General features: G+C 35.8%; 1 protein-coding gene across 1 annotated transcript; it reads right to left on the bottom strand.

Annotated features, from left to right (window-relative positions):
- Positions 1–3,610: 3,610 nt before the first annotated feature.
- Positions 3,611–8,513, bottom strand: gtf2a2 (general transcription factor IIA, 2). The gene is made up of 4 exons (XM_042489144.1): positions 8,338–8,513; positions 6,441–6,545; positions 4,476–4,633; positions 3,611–3,909 (listed from the first exon to the last, which is right to left on the bottom strand). Coding segments are annotated over exons 1-4 (336 nt in total). The 5' UTR covers positions 8,410–8,513; the 3' UTR covers positions 3,611–3,908.
- Between the last annotated feature and the right edge of the window lie 12,406 nt (positions 8,514–20,919).

Below are 20,919 nucleotides of genomic sequence, written 5' to 3'. Positions count from 1 at the left end.
TGTTTGTTAATGTGATGAAGGTTCACAGTGGGGTATTCACTAACAATATTTTATGTCGAAGAACAAAACGTGAAACAGTCTTAAGCTTGTGTTAACCACAGACCTTATTTCAGGCATCAAACCAAAAACCCATTCAAAAATTCCATTGACTTTGAGAAAAGGGAAGCGGAGGTGCTGTAATGCTAACTGATTTCTTGGTTTTAGAACTCAATTCTTCAGTACTCTATGTTTCTGCAGTTATACATGTCTCATGTGGCTGGTCAGCTATTGTCAACAGTCAGGTTTTTAAGGTGGTCTTGGTGTGTCAGGGCTCTTTCACACTGAACTCTGCAGTGATTCATACCAAGTTTTATTTTAAAGCCAGACATTATATCACCACATCAGGTGTCAAATTTTTCAGCATATCTACTAAATAACAGATATCTATCAGACACTGTAAATATCATTGTCACTCTGTTACTCCACTTCCCATCAGCACTTTCTTCATTTGATCCTCAGAAATTTTATGTTTGGAAACAGAAGCCATTTCCATTTGTCTCTGTGGAAACCACATGCAGTATTGATCAAGAGGTCTGTTTAATCACAAATAAAAATACACAATATTTACATATATTTTATAATGTCTACCTGGTGTGTAAACACAGATATATACCAGGACCATATATCCAATAACAACTCTTCCTGAAGCCTTTTAAATGTTCAGATTACAGATGTTATATGTCTCTTGGCAGTTAACTAGACAAAGATTCTTCTCTATTTATATTCTCTATATGTCGTGTTAGTTTATGAACAAGAACAGTAAATGCTAATCACTGTAATTATATCATTTTTAAGATGCACTCTTTTATACATGATGTGAACTCCTGATGTTGTTATAATAAATTGGAAAAAAAAATGTCTGGTTTGTCTTTATTACAATAAAAGCAGACCTCTGTACATAGTATTGACATTAGGAAGCAGATATATTGCAGTGACATTTATCAAAGTCTTGGTTTGAAGGGAAATTTCAGATTTTCTGAACTGGGGTTGTTTAGGGTACTTATCCATCTTCACCATGGACCATTTTGAGGGACAAGGCAGGTCCCCCAGTTGGTCCTCTAGGAGGATGTGTTGACGCTGTCAGAAACAGCCTATGTTAGCTTTAATGCTGTGGTTCTGGGCTTTGGGATGCAGTCTGGGGGGTTGCCTTTACATGCCATTTACCTTGACTTGGAGTTGGTAAGAAGTCGTGTGGTGTTAGGGGTCAGCCCACAGTTCCCCATTGAAGGTGTTGAATTGGAAAATTGAAAAATGCCTGGAGGTACCTATTTTCAGTTCATGCAGTTTCTCGAGCGATGTTGAAGACACTTAGACAGAGTGCACCTGATGAACAGGATGTGGATATTGAACTCGCCGACAGCTTAATGGCTGTCTCTGATTGTTTGTTTGAGGGAGCGAGTGAACATCAAAGGTCACTTCAGAGGTCTATATCACCCATAATGTATTGCAGAGACGTCATAGAATAGTAGATTGCTCAAAAATCATCAAAAGCATAATAGTATAGTATGTCGCTCAAAAATCATCAAAAACATCAAGTATAGTATGTCGCAAAACAATGATTAACAATGTCATAGTATAGTGTGTCTCTCAAAAATCATCAGAAATGTCATAGTATAGTATGTCACTCATAAAATTATCAAAAACCTCACAGTATAGTATATCGCTCAAAAATGTCATAGTATAGAATGTTGCTAAAAAATATTCAAAACTTATCAAAGACTTCATAGTATAGTATGTTGCTCAAAAATAGTTTAAAACGTCATGGTTATAGTATGTCGCTCAAAATCATTAAAAACATCATCATGTTATAAGTATAGTTTTTTAAAATCATAAATAGTTATAGCATGGTCTGTCAGTTCAAAACAATCAAGACATTTCTGTACAGTATGTCACTTTAAAATATCAGAAAAATATCATGATATAGCATGAAAAAAACATGAAAAAACATTAAAATAAAGTATGTCATTACATTTTTTAAAAACATCTTGGTATAATATGTTGATTTTAAAAGTTAAAGAAATGTTATAGTATATTTTGTCATAAAAAAAGTTAAAAGAATAATAGTATAGTATGTCGATAAAAAACATAAAAATGTCATAGTGTTTATGTCATTTAAAAAAAACATTAAAAAATGTCATTAAATAAAATCCCATTTAAACGTCATAGTAGTATATTTAAAAAATATTGTTAAAATGGTATAGTATAGTATGTCATTTAAAAAGTCATCAAAATGTTATAGTGTAGTATGTTTTCTGAAAAATCATAAAAATGTCAGAGTATAGTATCTTGGTTAAAACATTATTTACATGTAATCATATAGCATGTTGTTAAAAAAAGTGTCATTAAAGAATCATTTCAAAATTCATAAAAACAACATTGTATAGTATGTTGCTTAGACAAAAATCATAAAAATGTCATTGTATAGTATGTCAGTATAAAAAACAAAAAAAAAGTTATGGCCTGTACATAATTTCATTAAATCATGTAAATATCATAATAAAATGTCATAAAAAAAAACAAAAAAAAAAAAAACAACCATCACCATAGCATAGTATGTCGTTTAAACAATCACAAAAAGCCCTCCTATAATATATTGATTAAAAAAATCACAAAAAGTCACAGCATGTTGTGTCCATTAAAAACCAATAAAAATGTCATAGTATGGTATGTCATTAAAAATGTCATAAAAATGTCACAGTATAGTATGTTTAAAAAAAATCATCAAGACGTAAAGGTATAGTATCGTTCAAAAAATCATCAAGATGTAAAGGTATAGTACGTCCTTAAAAAAATTATCAAAACATAGCAGAGTTGCTGCAGCCTTATGTGGAAAGGTCCCTGTTGAGGAGATTGAACATCTGATCAGGATGCCTCCCTGGCGCCTCCTGTTACAGGTGTTCATTTTTTTAATTTAGTCTATAACATCAATTTTCTTGCGCTGCTTTCAGATGCCTCTCGCAAGCATTTAAACCTTTGAACCAACCACAAGCTGGTGCCATTTCTTCAACCAAAAACATGGAACTTAATATGTGGAACTTGAAGAAATGTTCCACAAATTGAAAAATATCAAAGGAAAAAAGAAAAAAGCTAGGGAAATGCCGTATTTATAATAATAATAATTACATAGAAAACACACAAATAAAATTCTAGTATTTTTTAAGCACTTTTCCCAGGTTATTTCCTTGACTTTATCTTGTTTTTTCATTTTTATTTGTATTTTAATACATTTTTTAATGTAATTCCACTATGTAGTTTTTACTAATTCCTTGATACTTTTGGCCAGTTCTTTTACTGCTCAGTGCCTTCTTTCTATGATTTTGGAGGAAATTAAGCAAATTTGCTCATGTTTCAAAGGATGAAACACCCCCAAAAAGCCCACAGTGATTCAGGTTAAATTGATGTGAAACATCACTTTGGAGTAGACGGAACATGAATTTTGCTTAGATATTTTTATTTTTTTTAGTAACTGTAGTAAAATCTTTATCATCAATACCCTCATCTATTTTCAGTCCACCAGTTCATGAATGAATCCCCTCAATGTTTCATGACACAGGAAAGCACAGAAACTCTGTGTTTTAAATAAAGTTTTTATTAATGACCATCCAGCTCAATAATTACAGCAAACTCAACAAAAACCTTCTGTAAACTGCTAATAATAAAAAAAATGCTGCAGGTACAGTGACTGGTCCACTCTGACACACACACACACACACACACACACACACACACGCACATATACACACACAGACACACACACACTTCTCAGCTGTGACTCTGCTGTAATAAATTATATGTACAGTCCAGGTCCATCTGTGACTCCATCGGACAGCAACACACACAAAGGAAGAGTCGTCGCTGCAGTGTTGGAGTCTGCAGACAGAAAAAAAACAAAAAAACATTAACTACAGAGAAAACAGACATGAGCACACTAGCCAAAAATACTATATCTATTTTATATTATGACAGCAATATATCATGATATACAAAAACTATTTGTAAATAGAATTAAAATTGGTCTTGACATCACTGTTTTTCTTTCCCTGTGTACATTATGTATTTTCTAAATTTCTAAATTGTTGACTGTCAGCTGTTTTCCTAGCCTGAGTGGTTAAGATGGTTAACCACACCTGCAGTCATTATAGAAAAATAAATTCAGCTACAGAGAAAACAGACAGAGACTGACACACCAGCCAAAATCTGTACATGTAATTTTATATTATGATGGCAATATATCATGATATAGAAAAACTATTTGTGGATAAAATTACCAGAAGGGAATATATGATAAAACTGGGAGCATCATCATAATAAATAATCCTGTGAATCAATCTGTCCTGATTAATGATCTGTAACATTTCCAAAAACAACCACTGACCCCAGATATCCACTTCCAGCAGGTATAGTTACAAGAATGAATGTAATAATTTTATACTTATCATTTATCACTCTTGTTCTGGGTTGACTCGCTCTTTCCGTCACAGGCAACAATTTTGACTTTGTCGACCTTCACGAGGTCCGTCACTTCCCTGAACTCCACGTCGTTTAGGACAAACGTCCACACGTTGTCACAGAACCTGTAGGTGTTCAGAGAGCCCTGGTGGACACAGAGAGAGAAACACCTGAGTGACGGCCAACGGTCAAAACTCAATTCAGCAGAATGAAGCTCCCGTCATCACGGTGGAGGGTACAACTACAGCAGCAAGCTTTGGGCCAAACTGCGATCATCTGCAGCTGGCTTATTGGAGGTTCCCAAAAACAGCCAAAAGAAAATTGGGGCTGCAGCTTTTGTGAGTTATGCTCAACGCTGTGGAACACACTGCCTATAGATATCAGAGAAGCTGCCTCGCTAAATATTTTTTAAAGAAAACTAAAAATCTTTTCACTTTAGACTTTAACTAGCTCTATCTTAGCTGCTTTACACTTTCTTTGCACTTAAGCACTGTGGCACATCTTTAAGATGTCTAATTTTTTGCAACAGTTTCTGTAACTTTTAAAAATAAAATGAACGCCACTACCATTTTCTAGAGACTGGAGAAGTGTATATTTGATCATAAATACAATGTAGCATTTTAAGATGTTAACCACTGTTTGATAACATTACATATACAACAATTAGTTCTATCCAACCAATCTGATTGGTCCACCAGACATTTAGAATGTGCCCAAATATGCATGACTGCACACCTTCCCCATCACTCACAGAATTACTTTGCCATTTCTTAATCATTGCTCTTGAAGAAATCATACAATTATTGTACCATTTCAGGGACAAGGGACATTTTCAAAACAGTATCAATGAACAGATATCTCAGTCATAACAAGACTGAGCAAGCTGAACATTTTTGTGTTTATATCTGGCGTATTTATTTAATTTGGTAAACCTCATGATCTCTAAAAAGCATAAGCACAAGTTGGTCAGCGTACTCTACAGGAACTAGAAAACATGTGCAGGTTATTACTAAGGTTCAACCTACTTCCTGCAGTAGTAAACTAGCTTTCATCACATATAGGATTCTACTGATGCGACTGATTGTTTTCCAGGTATTAGTCGGACTCCTTGTACACGCATGGAAAAATCTGAGCACTTCAGTTGATGCTCGCAGACCTCAGCAAAAGCGCCTCGGTCCTAACACTGTTGTGTAGGGTTGGGTATCGTCTGAATTTTCTCAATTCTGATTCCGGTTCTGAATCTGCTTATCGATTCCGGTTCTTATCGATTTCAATACTGGGGGGAAAAAATGTTTTGATCACAAAAATATCTTGATTCTTTAAATTGTGAACTGAACATTTGCACAACAAAGTCTTATCCATACACAGATGTGCATTAAAAACCATTAGAGTGAATGTCAGACTGCACTAATTGAACCAAAATTGAATTGAGTCTTGACCGAAGCACAATAACTGGGGCAGCCAGGTATGCTGTCATGCACTGGGTGCCTATATATATATATATGTATAGCTTTTCCTTGCACTAATTAATTATGTCACGTTCAGGGACCAATAAGACCGGTTCTAATTTGGAACCCTACTATCATGCTCACATGACGTTAAATCACACCCTCTCATGCAATACTGCTAAAATGTCTTTTTCAGTTTGAGCAGTTTTACATGTGGTCAATAAGTTAGCATTGTTGCAGGCTCGCTGTTGGACGATTTCATGAGCCACTTCAAAAATTCTCCTCTTTCTTAAGCTAAATGAATTCTTCGAAACTCTTGGATCAGCTAGAAGTACATAGTGACAAAACAGGGCTGTTTTTCTAACACAGTGGAAAGTTGTCTTTGATCTATTCCCTTTATATAACTGAAGAAAACTCCTATCTCAAAGTCATTTTATGGCTTCATGCTCTTGTAAAGGGTTAGGGCTGAGGACCAGGGGTCAGATGAGGTGGATCTGGACTTACCCTAAAGTTGACTCTGTTGCGGACTCGGTTGGCGAGCGCTGTGTTGATTGCTTTATCAAACTGAAGGAGGACCTGAAGAGCCAGCTGAGGAGTGATCTGCTGAGTCTGAACACACAAACAAGATTTACCTTAATGTCTGAACCTCACACTCACTGACACATAATGTTGTACAGTTTACAGGTAGCATCTCCAATCTGTAACATATCCCCAAATCCACTGAATCTAAGTAATTAACACATTATATGTGCTTTATTTAATATGTGCACAAACAGAAATGTAAAAAACCACACAGTTTTAGAGGGACTTCAATGCTGGAACTACATTCAGTACAGTGACTGGGTGCAGCTTCTTCCACAGTGAGGTAGGTTGCCAGATTTGGTACCACTTGTGTCTTAACAGAGACCAAAATGCCTCCCAGTTACTTGAGATGCTGCACTCAGCTAATGGATACTAGGCTTCGGAGGTATCATGGTATACCAGGATATTTAGAAATCCCCAAGGTAAGGTAACTGATTTGTCATAAAGGCAGAAATCAGCATCTTGGCCATATGCGATATTTCATTTAAGGGTCAATATCTGCTAATATCGATGACATGCTGATATCATGCATTCCTACGCACTACCAGAGCTCAGCCTGCGGTCTCTACTGATGGAACTGGCAGTTGACCTGAAGGACACCGCGACACCTTGTGTGGTGAAGGAGTATATCACAAGGCTGTAAAAAGTCACCAGCCAGCAGAGACCGTGGAAAATAATGTTTTGTAACATCTTACTTGATGAATTAGGGATTTATTTAAACAACACTTGAGCTGGTGATTGTTGGAATAGGGGACTTGCACGCTTCTACCATCATATACAGCAAACCCAGTGAAATTTAAGGATAGTATGAAGCTATACAATATTGCATACTGCTCATGTCTATAAGGCAAAGTGGTTCATCAAGACTAAGTTCCAGCACATAATTTCTCCTAACACCACAAGCTGCTATATTCCCATCTCTGCTTAAGTACACAATAAACAAAAGAGACTCCTGTCTTTGTGCTAAGCTTGGCTAACCCTGCCCTGACTCCAGACATGAGACTCATAATCCAACTGAATACGTCAGAAAGAAAAGTGCATTTCCCAAAATACTGAACAGTTAACATTAGTTTAGACAGTTCAGATTATGTAAAAAATACTTTGGTTCTATTCTGATGCAAATTTACTTCCGTGTACAATTATGGAATATACCTGAAGATAATTATTTATGTAGATACCATCAGAAAATTATCGATTAGACCTTTGATTTTTCACTTGCTATTTTTTTCTTATTTTGGCTGTTAATGCGTGTGTCATTCCCCCTGAATGACTGTTATTATTCCGTTTTAATCATTGAACTGAACTACACTACTTAATCGAAATGAAAGAAGTACAACATGAAGCCCAAAAGTTAACCTGGATCTTCTCAGATCCTAAGCCACACAAGGTCTTGTTTGTGTTTCAAGAACCAGATGCATCATATCAGAACCAGGAGGAGGATGCACAAGTAAAGCTAAGGACTGATGCAACCGTTAGACTTAACGGTACTGATTAGCGTTAACAAACATTTGTTTAGGCTAACTTAACGTTACTAACAAACGAAGAACTTTTTATGTCCGTTTGTCTCCGTCATGTTATTTTCAAGACAGTGCTAATTAGCACCAGTAACTAAAAACTGCAATATGTTAACAGTACAGACTAAAATACATAATATTTACTTCTATCTGACACAAATCAGTGCTGAAGCAAACCGAAGCTAACAGGCTAGTTAGCTCGCTTCGAGCCCACTAGCGTTTAGGACCGCCGCCGTTGCAGTTAGCGGCATGCTAATCTAGGCTAGCTGTGAGCTAACAGCCGTCATCTGTGAAGTGAGTGTCACCTGTATGAGCTCATCCAGACTCTCCTGCAGGCTGTTTCCCAGAGTTGTGTTTCTGTACAGCTGGTACGCCATGTTAGGGACAGCTAGAAGAACAAATAACTACAATAAACTATCTTTCAAGCACACACAGAGGTAGACGGAGCTAACTGGGCTAGCCGCTTCCCCTCACAACAAGAGAGCGGTGTACCGACAAGCTAACAACAGAGACAGACTTCCGGTTTACCATTTCAAAATAAAACATATTAATTACTCAGATTTTATTGTTAATATAATAATACTACTAGGCAACGTATACTATGCTTCTAAGCTGCCACTAGTACTACTAATACTACTGCTTATTCTACGACTACTACTTCCTCTACTGTTACTACTGCTGCTACCAATAATAAAACTTGAAAATCCTCATTATCATAAACATAGCCTAATCACAAAACCACACAGCCAACATATAATATACATCACTAAAAATAGTAGGCTTGCATAATGAAACAATAAATAAGAAAAAAATAAGAAAAATAATGACAAAGAATTTACATTTGTAATTTAAATTTGTATAAACTTTTTTTTTAATGTAAATCTGTTTTCTTTTATTGTATACGATTCAAATATGAACCTGTAAGGCATATTTTTAATAATCAATAACTTAAAGGTGTTGATGCAGTTGTTTATGAAACACAAAGCACCAAACAAAGCATAACCTTCGAAAAAAAAGAAAGTTTGTCAATTAACAAAGAGTGAGTGTCTTAGTCCAATAGCAAAAATAGGTCCAATACGGAAAGAGTCTCAGGCTGTCTCTGTCCATCATGCACTTGAGGGATTTTGCACATGGGTTGTGTTCACTCGTCCACCCAGGATGTGGGGCTTAACCTACAAAATCAGCTTGATCATCAGGAACTCCAAGTTTTTCTCCTATATAGCTTTAATCTACATTACAATCAGAGGGTGTATCAATAGCCTATATCTTTGGACTAAAGCCAGCCTTCCTATCACAGGAAGAAAATGTTTTCAACGGTTTCAATATCCTTCTCACAGCATCCAGTTGTTATCATGAATAAACCTTTCATAAAAGAAGTGATTGAATGGATGTCATTCAAAACTTAAAAGTCACTTGTTTGGTATTTTGTTTAGTTTAGGAACAGAGGGATGATGTAGCTTTCTTGTGAAATGTCTAGGATTGTCTATGATTGGCTAATCATAAAATGATTTTAGTTTCACTTTTTTTTCTTATTGCCAAATGGAAATTCAGGAAGATTCTTGTTGTTGGATATAATTTCTACCTTTATTTTGAAGGGAAAAAATCATTTTCCTGTTTTGATTCTTTTTAGCTTGATTGAGGCTGCCGAAGGTGGGAACTACCAAATGTTATCAATCTTACTAGGGTTTTTTTCACTGTTATTTATATATTACTCATGTATCACAGACTTTTGTTTTCATTATTTTTTTTAAACGAATCCACTGTAATCACGTCCTTTATTATTGGAATTACTGAACTTTAATTTTAATGTCAGTTAACTTCAAGTATTATGGATTTCAAATATATAAACAAAAACAACAGTTAAGTGTTTCTTTGCTTAGTGACATTCTGATTTTGAGCATTATCGTATCTTACGAATTTTAGGCCTATTAATCTGCAGTTTATGAATCAGACAATGAATAAACTAAACTTTGAAGTCCAGCAGATGGCAGCAAAACATCAAACAGTAAAACCATCAAAACTCTGAATCCTCCTCATTTCTTGAAGTTCACCCTGGCTTCTTCATCACTGGTGTTACTGGTAGAAGAAGCAGCCATGTTTCTTCTCTCTGTGGGGAATGTTATAGGCTGCATGTAACATGCAAATGCTGTTCCATTCATTTAAATACACTTGCATAAATTTAGCAAATGAAGAACTTATTATGATGAAATTATGAATAATGACATTCTAAGAAAATAACTCAATAGTGTACTAATTACAGAGTCATTCATGCAATAACTAATAATATGTAATTTCATTGATGGATAATTTTGTACTTGCATCATTTTTCATTAAACATCAAAATATAGATGACACTTGAGGTCAAAAGTGAAGATCTGAACATCTAAATGAATGTTAACTGAGCAATTTATCATGGTGATTACACGAACAGGTGACACAGTCAAAGGCTCCAGAGCAAACAAGTTAAATGACTTTGAGCTCACACTGCTTTGTCAAATGTATTTAAAGTGGAAACAGACAACTTAACAACTTTCCCTTCCCCAGTGTTTCCAGTTGGTAGCCTATTATTGTTGGTACCATGATTTCAAATACAACAGCAATGTTCTTTATGGTCCTCAGAGCCTGACAACCAATAACAACACAAGGGACATTGCATTTTGCTGTTGCACTCTCCACTACTTCTGCTACTGGGGATAGTAACTGCATAGAACTTCAAAGGATATTTTGCCAGTTTTCAGCCAGATTTGTATTTGAACAATTAGGGTAGTATGTGTAAATGAACTGTAGTAAACTTCTCCCATCTAGCCAGTGCCTAGATATTTCTCTTCCTCATAAGTGAAGTTCCACTGAATTTACTGTACACCATTTGGCGGAGTATCGCTAGTTCTCAATTTAATTTAATTCAATTCACTTTTATTTATAAAGTCCATTATCACAAAATACAGACCCTCACATCGCCTAAGGAAAAACTCTACCCAAAAAACCTGTAACAGGGGGAAAAAAATTGGAAGAAACCTCAGGAAGAGCGGCTGAGGAGGGATCCCTCTTCCAGGATGGACAGATGTACAATAGATGTTGTAAATAAAAATTAAATCACCATAATGACAAAAAAGAAAGAGAGAGAAAGAGGGAGAGAGGGGGAGAGATGCATAGCAGGGTTGGTGCTTGAACTACAGGCTCTACTTTGGCATTATTGTATTGCCTGCTAGTCCTGCCGCCACCACATACACAAAAAATATAGTGCTGAATCAAGAGAGGGACTCGCCTCTCTCTCTCTCTCTCGCTCTCTCTCAAACTTGGACTAAAATCCCACCGAATGATAAAACTAGACAGTGCTGATAGAATATAAATCAAGATAATGTTACTGCACTGTGTATTTTTATCCTTAAATGTTTTCACAAACATATTTTAATGCCCTGTTTAGCTGTTAAGCAAAAGTTTGTGAAGAGGAAGTGGGAGCCATACTGCTTCCTGCACAGTGAAAATGGAGATCAAATGATAAAACCAAGCAGTGATGATCAAATATAAAGCAATATTCTATTACTGAGTTGCCTATTTCCCCCCTTCAAATGTTTTCAGAAACATATATTAGCTTACAGTTTAATTGTAACACGAGATCCACCTGGCCACCATTGTTTCACACGGACCATTCCTTATTATGTGGCCCTGCAGCAGGGACATTTAGTGGTCTGATTGGGTATGCTGCATTGTGGTAGTCGTAGGTAATCTATCTTTTGAGCAAAAGCGTCCTTTTTCTCTGCTCATGTAGCACCAATTTCAAATTTATGTCTCTGCAGTAGAAAGATATGTCTTTCTACTGCAGAGACATCCTAGTTGTATGTGAGGGCCTTCTTTTTATCTGTGAAATAGGCTACTTCTTTAATTGTTAGGCTACTCTTAACTGACGGGGAACAGGAACAGATTGCTAATGCAGAAAACAGTGAGAAAGTGCCATCCTCGTCCTGTTTCGGTTATGTAATGGATGATGCTTCTTTCACGTTCCATAAATAGAGACTTTTTTTCCCTTGGAAATGGCACCTTACCCAGAGGCAGACAGAATCGTATCATGAAAGTAAGGCTTATGTGGAACCACTCTGTACACAGATGTTGTCATTATTCTACAGCCATGACAGTGACTTCATAACAAAGCAAAAAACTCACCTTTCTCACTAAGTACACAGAATCAAGTGTACTTTCAGAGAAAAACTATTGCCTTTTTATTTGACTACATTTGTTTGATAAATTTGGTTAACAGTAACTCTACAGATTCAGATGAATAATTAAAAATAAAAACATCAAATACATGTATTTTGATAGATTAACCCTTTGAAACCTCAGTATTCTTGTGCCGCATTCAGACGCCTTTTACATGTTATTTTATCCTTTGAAACTTGAGAAAAATTGGTTTGATTTTTTTTTAAAACATGGGGACAAAAGGCAATGACCAAATGTCCCACAAATAGTGAGAAATCGGTTAAAGGTGACAAAACCAAAACTGTCTTTAAAAATAATTTTTAAAAAACTATCTAGAAAACTATATTTATAATTACCATAATGAAGTGTTTAATTGTCAGCCAGTTTGGCTTTGGCAGAGATGATTTGGCAAATGTTTCATGGGTGCAACCAACATACTCAGCTCTGCTGCTCATCCCACAAATGCATGTTTCTTACAAATGTGGCACCATTTAAATAGGGAAAAAAACAGGCTTTCTAACGGTATAAGATTTATTGCCAAGAAGCATTGTTACAACAAAGAAATAATCTACCAAAGACAAATTTCCTTACTTATTGTGCTAAGCTATTTGAATAATGAGTACTTCTACTTCTGATACTTTAAGTTTGGTGCTCATACTTTTGTACTTTTACTATTTTAAAAACAGGACTTTTTCTTGTAGTGGAGTATTTCTACTCTGCGGGTATTGCTATTTGTACTTATATATCGTCCAAACTGGGCCGCAGGTCAGTATGTGTGTGTGAAGTCGACAAACAGCCTCAGATTGCTGCTGCTGCTGCTGCTGTAAGCGTTTCTGTGTGATGGATGTTATCACTGAACGTTGTGAACGGCTGTTTGCTAATGAACAGATCTGTTTAGCCAGCCGCTCCTCTGACCTCTGACCCCACTCAGTCTCCACGCTGAGGGAAAATAACACACAGCAGCACTCGGTAAATATGGACTAGGGAGGAAAATGCATTTATTGTGAGGGAGTGTCGGCTAAACATAAAGTGAAATGATTAAAAATGATGCATGAATTTGTAAAGAAAATAAACGGGTGGTGTCGTGTTTGAGTGTTTCCGATCTTCAGTCTGTGTTAGTGCAGGACGGACTGATGATGAGTCACCAAACAGGAAGTACTTTCTTCACTAAATGCGAGCGTCAGGCTGAATTACAGCAGCAAGAGAGAAAAAAAGGCAGCCAATCAGCTTCCTCCTCTTATTCTTGCTTTTTTTCTTTTTTTTTCATCAAAACTGTGAGTGTTTCGATTTGCTAATATAGCAAATAAAGGGGAGAGTTTTATTTATTTGTTTTTTGGCTGGAGAAAGCGTTATCTAACCTTTTAGGTGAAACCAGAAGAAAGACTGATTTCTATTCAATAATTTCATGGCTACAAGTCAAAATTATTCTTCAATTAACTTATTGATGGGGCAGCAAAATAGATTATTATATTACTTAGAGGGATGACTTTGGGGGATGTCCTTAAAGGGATAGTTCACCCAAAAATGAAAATTCAGTCACCCTCGTGCAGCTGGAAAGTTGGGTGAAGTTTTATAGTTCACAAAACACTGCTAGAGTTTAATGGAGAAAACAGGAAACAGGAAAACAGGAATGCTTAAAAACATACAAAATTAAAAAAAAAAAAAAAGGAAATGACCAGAAAAAAAAATGCTTAAAAATTATAGTTCTGTAAAATAATTTTAAATGTATAATTATATATAGTTCTCTGGACATTAATCCCTAACTTTTGAAAAAGTAATTTTCTAAATCAACTAATTTCTTGAAATTAGCAGGACATTTCCTACAAAATTGCTCATTTTCTTTTTCTTTAAAGGCGTGTGAATGCAGCACAAGAAAGTGATGTTGATCCAGGTTTCAAAAGGTTAAGCCAAAATGAAATGTTTTCCTTACCCCAGACAAGGGTTTTTTTTTTGTGACAAAACATAACCACACAACAACTACAGAACTGTTACAACATGAAATTGAAATCTGAAATGTAAAGACACATACAATACAAATGTAAAGCACAAACTTAATGTGTCAGTGATTTAACCTTATCGTGACTAAAATGAATTTAAAACAATGTAAGAAAGAATCAAAGCTCTACAGCAACACCATCAAACAATCAAAGGCACAGATCTGTTTCACCTTCATCACGAGTTCAACCATATGCGGATTACCAGGATGGAGGAGAGGTTCAGCAACAGAGACACTATTTAACATGACGTGAACATGACATGTTCACATGATTTAACATAACCGTAAAGGTTTTTGTCCACCTGCACTATGAGCTGCTGCAGGACATGTTTCCCATCAGTCAGCATGGTAATGACCTCTGATACATCAGCAAATATCTCTCTGTCAAAACACAGCTTCATTGTCTCCACCTGCTGAAGAGTGTGAGCGATGAAGCTCACAGTGCCACTTCATACATTTATTTCATTGTCTCAGTTTTTTAGTTTTGGATGAAAGTCTCACGGGAGGTGAAGTGTTGTTTTAAAGCAGAGTGACTGTCTTTGTGGTGTGACGAGGTTTAGAAGGTAGAAATATCAACAGCAGGACACACATGAATGAATGAATAAATGAATGAATGAGTGGATAAATGAATGAGTGAATGAATGACTTTATTTTGAACCAAAAATGAAAACATATTATAAAAAACAAATATATGTTAACTGGGAGTAAATAATGCAAATGCTGTATGGTAGCATACAACAGGGACTTTATTTTTACTGCCAACTCAGAGTGTTTTGTGTGGACAAGGGGATTAAGTTTTTATTTTATCAGGTTGTACTTAGAGAGCTTTTGTCAGATAGGGGATGCCAGCATTGCAGCAACCTCACTGTACATCTAAAAACTAAGCTTGCTTGTCTGGTGCGCACCGCCATGGAGGTGATGTGATGGAACCCCTTCAGCCCATGTATGAGCAGTCTGTTCATAGGCAAGCTCAGAGGATAATGACTAACTCATCACATATATCCTCCATACAGAATATGAGCTCCTGCCTTCTTGCGGACGATACAGAATTCCCTGTTGCAAACTCAACCGTTTTAAAAACTAATTTGTTCCTACCTCCATCAAACATTTATACAATGCTGCGTAAGGCTGCAGGGATTGTGCAATGGTTCTATGATGTTTTACCAGCCGGGTGTGTGCAATACATGTTATGTGCAATGTATGTGCAATATTTTGTGTGTGCAATTTTGATCTGCAATTTATTGGTGTGATTTGCTACAGCTGATGCTTTTTTTTCATAAGTGGTTTGTTTTATTGTGACTATGAAGGCATTTACGGGTGCAACATCTGAGTCCAAGCCAAATTTCCCTATGGGAACATTGAAGTATATCGTGTTGTATCATATTGTATCATATCATATCATATTACATGGTATGGTATGGTATACAAGTTAAAAGTTAAAAGTTAGATTTATTGTAATTTTTCTTAAACATGGAAATTGAAATTTATCCTAACTTTATCTACACCAACTTTTACATGGCAGGCAAGATAAAATTGTTTGATGTTTTGAGGATTTTTTTTTCTTTTTTTTCTTTTTACAAAAATGTGAAATGCTTGTAATGATGATGGACTTCTGAGAAATATTCAAAGTTTACAGGTGGGATGGATGCTTTGAATTACTATATAAAAAAAGGTTGATAGTTAAGTGTTTAATTGTTCTGTGTGTCAGTGTGAGGAGGTTAACCAGCTGATTAATAAGAGGCTGAACGCGTGCAGCTCTGGCAGCTCCACTCCATCTCTCACTGTTATGATAATGAGCTCATTCAATATGCAGATTCAGTCCTCAGAGGCCTCACGCTATTAATTGTTCTCGTTGACTCGAGTAATTATTTGTTTGCAGATTTAATTTAGAGATTTAGAAATTGTCGATGCCCCATGATTTGTGTGTGTGTGGTTGTGTGTGTGTGTGTGTGTGTGTGTGTGTGTGTGTGTGTGTGTGTGTGTGTGTTAATGACATTATGTAATCCAGACCTGCTGCAGAATAATGCAACATGTGTAACAAGCATGTAGTGGCAAAAAAAAGAATTAAAAAATATTTGTAATGTTTTTTTTGACCGTTAGCACAACGTAAAGTGAATCTATGTAGTGAGGGGCACGCCCACTGTGTAATCCTTTGAAATCTAAGCAAATTGGTTTGATTTCTTTCAAAACACAGGGAGAAAGCATTGAGCAACTTAACAAGACATGGCTCGAAAAATAGCAACAAATTAGTAAAAAGTTACAAGGAATTACACGAATATCAGCAAAAAGAAAAGTAAAAAACCAAGACAAACAAGAAAATGACCCAGAAAAGAAACAGAATATATACATATATATATATATATATATATATATATATATATATATATATATATATATATATATATATATATATATATATATATATAAAGTTTCTGTAACATATTTTAAATATATAACAATAGTGATTATATATTTTTTTCTGATCATTTTTCCGATATTTGATCATTTTCTAACAATTGTCAGTCCTTTTTTAAAACTAATTTTCAGGTTATTTTGTTTCACTAATTTCTTTCAATTTGTGGGACATTTCTTGCCAAGTTGAAATTTGCCTAATTTGCCGTTTGTTCTGGTTTTCAGGGTTAAACAGCTTTCGAAAGTCAATGCAGCACAAGAAAACTGATGTCGAACCAGAATTTAAAGGGTTAAAGGAGCAGTCTGGCATTGTGGGTTTCCTCTGTGTCCAGTATAAATACAGATCCAGGCTTTGTTTTTAACCTATCTTAGCACAAACACTGAAAACAGGGGACAGGCCGATAAGATGACTCTTTAATTATGTTTTATGTGTTTTAACTTTTTTGTCTGAAAATGTGACATTAATATAAATATGGCATGTTTTACATGTTACCTAAGATGTTGTTTTCTCATTTTGCCAAGTCAATGTGTACATTTCTGAAAGCACTGAAACAGAGTAGGCATAATAATTCCACTTCAGGAGAGACTTCATGTTTTCTGCAGTTAGGTGGAAAAAATAGATGCATATATTGGCACTAGCATCAGCAGTCAGCCAAAATGAGCTGGAAAATATTGGCATATGAATATTGACAAAAATCCAGTATCTCTTATTCCTAATTATTGGCAAAATGTACTTAAAACTGTGAAAAATAAAGTAGTCTTTATGCAGGAAAATGTTCCCTGTCAGTATTTTACTATACATATGATGTTTTTAAATAATTCAAAATTTAGGAGCAAATAAAAAAAAAAATCCCAAATGTGGATAAAACAGAATTGCAAGATGACTGTGTTTCCAGTGAGTGATGTTATGAAACTTCTTTTGTGATGTTATGCAATAGGAACTGGCTCCCTCATGATGCAGCAGGCGACAAGAGGTGTTACTGCATCGCATAACGCTGCAAAAGTTTAGCTGATCATCCGGAAGTTATGAATCCACAATTCCTCTGTGAAATCGTGGACTATCACCTACCAGAAATGGCCACTCGCACATGTAAAGGGCTTGTGTTTCAATTGTCACACGCCTAAGACGCTCCCCTAACACGCACACCTAGCATGACTATGTGGCATTGGATTGGAAATGCAGTCATCTCGCAAATATGTTTTATTGACATTTACAAAATATCGCTTAAGTTTTGCACAAATCTGCAATGGAAACCTGCCTAGTGACAGAACAAACATCCTAATGATTTAGATATTCTTTCTTGTCACTAGCCAAGCTAAAAACATGAAGCACACTTTCTTCTTTGGTCTGACTGTGACAGTCACTGTAGCCAAACCTGTTTCACAAGTAAAAATCTCAAATACACTGCTGAATATTCTAGAGTGTGTGCCGCTGATTTTCGCTGTCTTTTTGTGATCGTCGGAACGCATGTTTAACCATAAACCCCTTGAATATTTCCTCAGAAGAAGACAAACAGACAGTAGTCTGTGTAATTTGGGTGGATTACTCATTTAATCACACCGCTCTCTGATCTCCCAGAGCAAACACTGGCGCTCTAATTAGTGGCATTAGTGTTAATTAGCTTGCAGTAATCTGAAGTTAAACACACTGAACTGTTCATGAGATTCATCCAGCAGCTGAAGAACGTGAAGACGCTTCAACACGAGAACAACATAATGTGTTTCACAAGTCACCTCAAAGAAAAACTGTTTTCTTCTTATTGTCACTGAGGAAATAAATAACTGACAAACAAGGAGGGATTGAAAACTAGCCATCATGACAACATGATGAGTCAATATTGACATTTACTGTACGGGAGTGTTGTTTAAATTTCAAATGACACATCATATATTTTTGACAGACAAACTGTCTGCATTAAGTTGAGTTTTTGTGTTTAAAAAAGATTTACACATTATACCTTTTTGGAAATGCTTCATCTGGGGGGGGGGCTAAGGTAAATAATGTGGACTGGCCTCCTGATAAATGAGGAGGGATAATGTAAACCTCCTGTCTGACCTCAGCAGCTCTCTGGTAATTTGCTATTGTCTCTGATGTCTCTGTTAGCATTTTAACCATAACATATTGTTGGTATGTACTTTTATGATTATGCATCTTCCATCATTACTTCAAGACTCTATGTCTACCTCAAGTGAAGACCTACCTATATATGGTGATAGCTTAGCTGGACCAGTGCCAGTAAATTTAGCAACACAAATACACGCCTCATTCCTCAAAAGAAGTTAAGTACCTGACATGTTAGTAATTGATACCTACCATCTATATCACAGCATTGTATAAATACTTCTGCCTTTCCATGTGATCAGTGTCAGCCAGTTTTCTATGTTCTGTGTCAGTTAGTCTGCGTTTAGTCTTGTCTCTGTCTGGGCTGACCCGAGCGCTCGTCTTTGTTGTACTTGTCCTCATTTGGAGTCTTCGTTTTAGTTCATCTTTTTACTCATCTTCATTTATGTTGTACTTGTTTATTGTACTCATGTTCGTTGAATTTGTAATTTTAATTGTATACTCATACTTTTACTTATATTATATGTGTACTGATTGAAGCGTCAACAAGTGTCTCCATCCTTCAGAAGTCATGATAGAAAACTCATACTATCAGATATAAATTGTGAATTCAAACTTGCAGTACTTAGGTGGTGTCTAACCCAACAGGAGAAGCCATATTAACATATTAGCCCCTCAGAAATCACAATAAAAATGAAAAAAAAAAAAACCCAAAAAAACCAGATCTGCCAGCCAGTTTATTTGACAAAACCATATTAAACTGTATTTATGTGACTGGTGGAGCTGATGCATCACATATTATTTCATAAAGGATACTGTGAGCCAGTACACACCAGTACCACACCATCTCCAAACTCACACCAAAGTAGTTATGCATACATATATTTTTTAAAAAAAGTTAAAAGTTCTAAACCCTTGAGTTAGAACATATGGTATGATATTACTTTAAACAGTTCATTTCTGAACTGGCAGTTAAGTAATATCCATGCAGTTGCAGTCTTGAAATATAATCTTGAGTCCTTTTTGCCTGAGGCCAAGACAAGACCAAGAAAAGTCTGAGATGAGACCAAGACTTTATAAAGTGGTCTTGAGATCAGTCTCAAGTTCTACAACACTAATGGAAATTCACTTCTTCAACTTCTTAAGTAAAGTACTTGAGTAACTTTGTTATGCCCCACCACTGTAAAACACAAAACAAAACAAAACAAAAAAAAACTAGAGAATGAACTGTCTGGCTTGAATTAATCGAGTGCCTTTTGTACCTCAATTTATCCAAAGATTAACCATTGAAAAATCATATGAATCACATTTATGTATTTTTAAAGGCACTAATAATAATGCAAGAGGCCTGTACTCATTTTGATACAGCTCCCTTATTATGATATAAGAAAAAAAGGGAAATGTTACTTTGGAAAAACACAAAATAAACATTTAGATAGATTTTAAAGAAACAGGAAGTGAGTTAGCGAGCAGTAAATCCAGCTCTGTCTCTGTCTACTTGTATACTTTCTGTTAACACTTATTAGTTAATTTTCTTTTCATAGTCAAAGAACACAAGGTTTTATTTTGTCTTTGTCTGTGCATATATTTGCAGCAGAACTTCATTTCCCTCGCCAGTGATTAAACAAATAAAAGCTGGCTAATAAATAAGGATTCAATTACCAAAAGATTAGCGTGTGATTTTGTTTTGATATTAACTTTGATTTAAAAGCAGCACTGCTCCGTCCCGTTCATGTATGTATGCACGTGGTAATTAAATCAAAATCCTCTTCAAACACATCACAAACCACAGGCTCCCATTTGGGAACCGTCCGGAGAAAACTACGACACTTCGTGTTTGAAAGTGTTTTTCCAGGGCTTAACCAGAACACACTTTCAATTAATTCAGAGGAAACTTCAATGAAAGTGCTGCAGGAAAACAATCTGAGCCTCTAATCCGTCCATCACAGAAGAGAATCCTGACACCCTGGTTTCTTTTACAGACCCTGAATGCAGCACGGCTCCCTGGACTAACAGCTTATCATCGTCTGCTTCACTCTGATTAAAAGTTTCCCAAATTTCTCATCAGCTTTCGCTCTTCAGTCTCTGAGCCGAGCTCCATATGTCTGATCGCTCTGCTTTGTTCTGCACATGAAGGTGGAGGTGGCCAGGCGGACGATGGGTGTACAAAATGAAACAAAGCAGAGACCAAGGTTCCTAAATCCTGTCTGTGAGGTAAGGTTT

This window comes from Plectropomus leopardus, chromosome 1 (assembly GCF_008729295.1).
Source record: "Plectropomus leopardus isolate mb chromosome 1, YSFRI_Pleo_2.0, whole genome shotgun sequence".
Classification (NCBI taxonomy): Eukaryota; Metazoa; Chordata; class Actinopteri; order Perciformes; family Serranidae; genus Plectropomus; species Plectropomus leopardus.
The sequence above is the reverse complement of the archived record's forward strand: the minus strand, read 5'-3'. Positions and strand labels throughout refer to the sequence as shown.